This window comes from Octopus bimaculoides, chromosome 26 (genome assembly GCF_046866305.1).
Source record: "Octopus bimaculoides isolate indiv1 chromosome 26, ASM4686630v1, whole genome shotgun sequence".
Lineage (NCBI taxonomy): Eukaryota > Metazoa > Mollusca > Cephalopoda > Octopoda > Octopodidae > Octopus > Octopus bimaculoides.
The window spans coordinates 27,159,091-27,164,090 of NC_142953.1; the positions used below are offsets into that span (position 1 = coordinate 27,159,091).

Consider the following 5,000-nt stretch of genomic DNA (forward strand, 5'->3'; position numbering starts at 1 on the left):
ACGTTTCGAGCCTACGCTCTTCAACTGAAAGGAACACAGAAAGAAATAAGGAGAGAAACAAGGAGAAAAACAATATAAATGTAGTGGTCAGCGATCTATCATATATATATATATATATATATATATATATATATATAGAGAGAGAGAGAGAGAGAGAGAGAGAGATAGATAGATACATGTATGTATGCGTATACACACACACACACACACACACACACACATATATATACATAGATATATGTGTATATATACATATGAAATAAAAAAATGTTTCCTTCTCGATCCATGCCAGGCTCGTGAAGGCCGGTTTCCCGGTTTCCACGGCGTAGAAATTCTCCACCTGGACGAGACGCCGGTCCGTCGCAAGGTTACTCATTTTTGCCATCTGAATGGACTGAAGTAACGATTAGTGTAGTGTTCTGCTCAAGAACAAAACGTGTCGCCCTGTCCAGGAATCGAAATCACAATCTTACGATCATGAGTCCAACACACTAAGCCACGTGCCTCCACACACACACACGCTCGCGCGCGCACATGTGTATTATATATAAATTTTCTTTTGAATTTTATTATATATGTACATATATATGTATATACTTTTCTACTCTAGGCACAAGGTCTGAAATTTTTCTGGAGTGGGCCAGTCGTTTAGATCGACCCCAGTGTGTAACTGGTACTTAATTTTTCGACCCCGAAAGGACGAAAAGCAAAATCGGCCTCGGTGGAATTTGAACTCAGAACGTAAAGACAGACGAAATACCGATAAGTATTTCACCCAGCGAGCTAACGTTTCTTATTCCTTTATTGCCCACAAGGGGCTACACACAGAGGTGACAAACAAGGACAGACAAAGGGATTAAGTCGATTACATCGACACCAGTGCGTAACTGGTACTTAATTTATCAACCCCGAAAGGATGAAAGGCAAAGTCGATCTCGGCAGCCGACGAAATACTGCTAAGCATTTTGCCCGGCGTGCTAACGTTTCTGCCAGCTCGCCACCTTCATAGATATGTATATTAAAATTGAAATCAACGGATATACTTCATGAAATTGGATCTCCTTCGAATCGGGTAATTTTCCGAATTAAAAAATAACTGAAGACTTCCATGTAATAATTTCATCATTTAAATATTACCAATTGGTTGCTAATGGTTTATCTTAAAGATGAAAGCTATTAGATCCAGGACGTATTATTTTCTTGTCGCTATGAATACACACACACATGCAAACGCACGTGTTTATATATATATATATATGTATATATATATATATATATATATATATATATATATATATATATATATATATATATATATATATATATATATATATGGATGGATATGTGTGTGTATGCTGGAGCATCACCTTTAAGGGTTTTAGTCGAACGAATTGATCCCAGTAGCTTATTATATCGGCCTTTCTTTGCTGAAGCGCCAGGTTACAGGTACCTAAATAAAGAAATAGCGGTTGGCTAGTAGTGGTGGCAAAGTTAATACAAATGCAGAGACAGACAAGCAGACACACACACACACACACACATGTATGTATATATGACAGGCTTCTTTCAGTTTCCGTTTACCAAATCCGCTCATAAGGTCGACCCAAGGTTATAATGGAGAACAGTTGCCCAGGATGTCACACAACGGGTCTGAACCCGAAACAATGTTGTTAGGAAGGAAACCTCTTACTACACACTATAAGTTCTTTTATTCTTTTATTCGTTCATTCTTTTACTTGTTTCAGTCATTTGACTGCGGCCATGCTGGAGCACCGCCTTTAGTTGAACAATTCGACACCAGGACTCATTCTTTGTAAACCTAGTACTTATTCTATCGGTAACTCTGTGTGTGTGTGTGTGTGTGTGTGTGTGTGTGTGTGTGTGTGTGTGCGCGCGGAAGCATTAAAATGAAATCATAGCTGGGTGATATTCACTGCGGAAAATAACAGAAATGTACTTTTTGGAAAGCAAAAAAGGCCATATTAGAAATCATGATATTTGGTTTCTTCCGTTACTTTCCGGTGTTCAATTCTGTATTCCATCAATTTTGTATATAATTAGAAGTTATTTTCTCGGTAATTCTCCCTTCAGGATTCCTAATTTATTTTATTTTATTTTATTTTAATTTTTTTATCGTTTACCCTCGCTTGGTGTAACAGTTTCCAGATATTTTACATCTGCGCGTGCTAGAAAGATGAGTTTGTATCCAGGAAGATATATTCAAAATAGGTGCATAGTATATACTTTACACAGTGTGCGAGGGCATTTGTGATGTACGCAGAACAGCAAGTGTAGAAATTTCCAACTTTCTAGTTGTTGCAAGAGCTTTAGGAGATAAAGTTCTGATAGATTTAGGAGCCTCTGGTGGCAATATTTCGGGAGCCTCTGGTGGCAATATTTCGGGAGCCTCTGGTTGCAATATTTTGGGAGCCTCTAGTGGCAATATTTCGGGAGCCTCTGGTGGTAATATTTCGGGAGCCTCTGGTGGCAATATTTTGGGAGCCTCTAGTGGCAATATTTTGGGAGCCTCTAGTGACAATATTTTGGGAGTCTCTGGTTGCAATATTTTGGGAGCCTCTAGTGGCAATATTTCGGGAGCCTCTGGTGGTAATATTTCGGGAGCCTCTGGTGGCAATATTTTGGGAGCCTCTAGTGGCAATATTTTGGGAGTCTCTGTTGGCAATATTTCGGGAGCCTCTTGTGGCAATATTTTGGGAGCCTCTGGTGGCAATATTTTGGGAGCCTCTAGTGGCAATATTTCGGGAGCCTCTGGTGGCAATATTTCGGGAGCCTCTAGTGGTAATATTTTGGGAGTCTCTGGTGGCAATATTTTGGGAGCCTCTGCTGGCAATATTTTGGGAGTCTTTGGTTGCAATATTTCGGGAGCCTCTAGTGGCAATATTTTGGGAGTCTCTGGTGGCAATATTTCGGGAGCCTCTGCTGGCAATATTTTGGGAGTCTCTGGTTGCAATATTTTGGGAGTCTCTTGTGGCAATGTTTCAATTGAATCAAAGAGATAAGAAACATTCTGAACGTTCTGACACTATAAGGACATCATAACTGATCCAACGGATAGAAAGCATTGTCGGTAATGATGATCCCGGAAAATCAATAAGAGCCATCAACGAAGAACTTCAGGTGTCGGATTGGACTGTCAAAATTGGGGTGCACGAAGACATTCGATACAAGTAGTGTGTACTGTGTAGAGGCCAATTCATGACTGCAAAACAGGAAAACTGATTCGTACCAAGTGGTTACTTAACAAGGTTAAAACCCTCGAACGTGGCCGGCTTTGGTTCTTCACTAACGAGAAAAATTTTGACCAGCACCGAAAGTTGAACAAGAGAAATAACCGATGGTTGTGTGCATATCCTCTGATGTCAACAGGATGATGCGCACAAAGTGGCCAACCACTGTAATGGTTTTAGGGGTGGTGAGTAACGAAGCATTTTGCCCGGCGCCGTAACGATTCTGCCATTTCATCGCTTAATAATTCTAAAAAAAAAAGAATGTTTGTGTATGTAGATGTGTGTGTGTGTGTGTGTGTTGGTGTGTTTGTGTGTGTGTGTGTGTAAGAGAAAGAGAGAGGGAGAGGGAGAGAGAGAGGGGGGTAGAAACTTACCGGAAAGCATTTTGATTACATATTGTTACAGAGGGGAAGATTAATGTCTTGTTGTAGTTGATGTCGACGTTCACAGTGACCGGCCAGCTGTAGTAGTAGATTATACGGTCAATGATTTGGTAAGACATTAAGCCCAAGCAGAGTAGCACTAACAACAACCACAGAAGTCTGTAACGACAACAATTAAGAAATACATTTAGTATAAATAGAACGGGAAAATATATGTAACGAAATAACACAAGAAATTGACAATAAAACGATAGACTATCGTAAAAGGACCGAAATTATGTGTATGTAGAGGGTGTTTGGGCTAAATTTTGTCAGTTTGTATTTTTATATTCCTTTATACACACACACACACACACACACACACACACACACACACACACACACACACACACACACATATATATATATATGTTGGGAAGGCGCATGGCTCAGTGATTAGAGCGTCGAGCTTACGATCGTGAGGCCGTGAGTTCGAATCCCGGACCGGGCTGCGTGTTGTGTTCTTGAGCAAGAGACTTTATTTCACGTTGCTCCAGTTCACTCAGCTGTAGAAATGAGTTGCGACGTCACTGGTGCCAAGCTGTATCGGCCCCTTTGCCTTTCCCTTGGATAACACTGGTGGCGTGGAGAGGGGAGGCCGGTATGCATGGGCGCCTGCTGGTCTTCCATAAACAATTTTGCCCGGTCTTGTGCCTGGGAGGGTAACCTCCTAGGTGCAATCCCATGGTCAGTCATGACCGAAGGGGGTCTCTCTCTATATAGGCTGGAATCTTCTGTTGAAGACGATGTATGAGCGTGCAGTTTTTGCCGAACGACCTGCACAATCTGCACAAATCATTTGTCTAAAGTGATCAAATGTATGAGCTGTGCTTTAGCTCATTCCCTCCTCCATCAAATTGACGTTGCCTGAACAGGTGCACCCAGGTGTACCACGCGTCAGATGTCTGACTCTTTCCGGAGACATGGCACGAATCCTAATCCCGCAACGACTCATATCGTATTCCAGCAGCAGCGCTCTCCAGCCAGGGATTGACCGCAATCTCCAATCAGATTCTGAATTGAGCCTAAGGCCCTGCTCAAAGATGTCGGATGGCTTAACGTCCATCTCGGTGGAGACACAACCAAAGATCATCACAATTTTGTGGGGGACATGGTTTTTATCATGTCCACGTCGCATTGTACTGTCCTTACAGTGTCCACAGAGCATTGAGCAGTAGTTATGATATCAATATTTTGATACTCGGTGCCAATGATCATGACACAGCGAACTCTTTGCCATTGTTCGGATGGCTTAAGGCGGTGAGCTGGCAGAATCGTTAGCACGTTGGGCAAAATGATTAATGGCATTTCGTCCCTTTTTATGCTCTGA

The 5,000-nt window shown here is 41.7% G+C and overlaps 1 protein-coding gene across 2 annotated transcripts in view; it reads right to left on the bottom strand.

Moving 5' to 3' along the window:
* Window positions 1-5,000, bottom strand: part of LOC106871152 (uncharacterized) — a 91,145-nt gene that overhangs the window by 32,207 nt on the left and 53,938 nt on the right. For both annotated transcript variants that reach the window (XM_089342986.1, XM_089342987.1), the window contains exon 2: window positions 3,623-3,790. In XM_089342986.1, coding sequence (XP_089199112.1) covers window positions 3,623-3,790 — 168 coding nt within the window. The remainder of the gene's footprint in view (window positions 1-3,622; window positions 3,791-5,000) is intronic.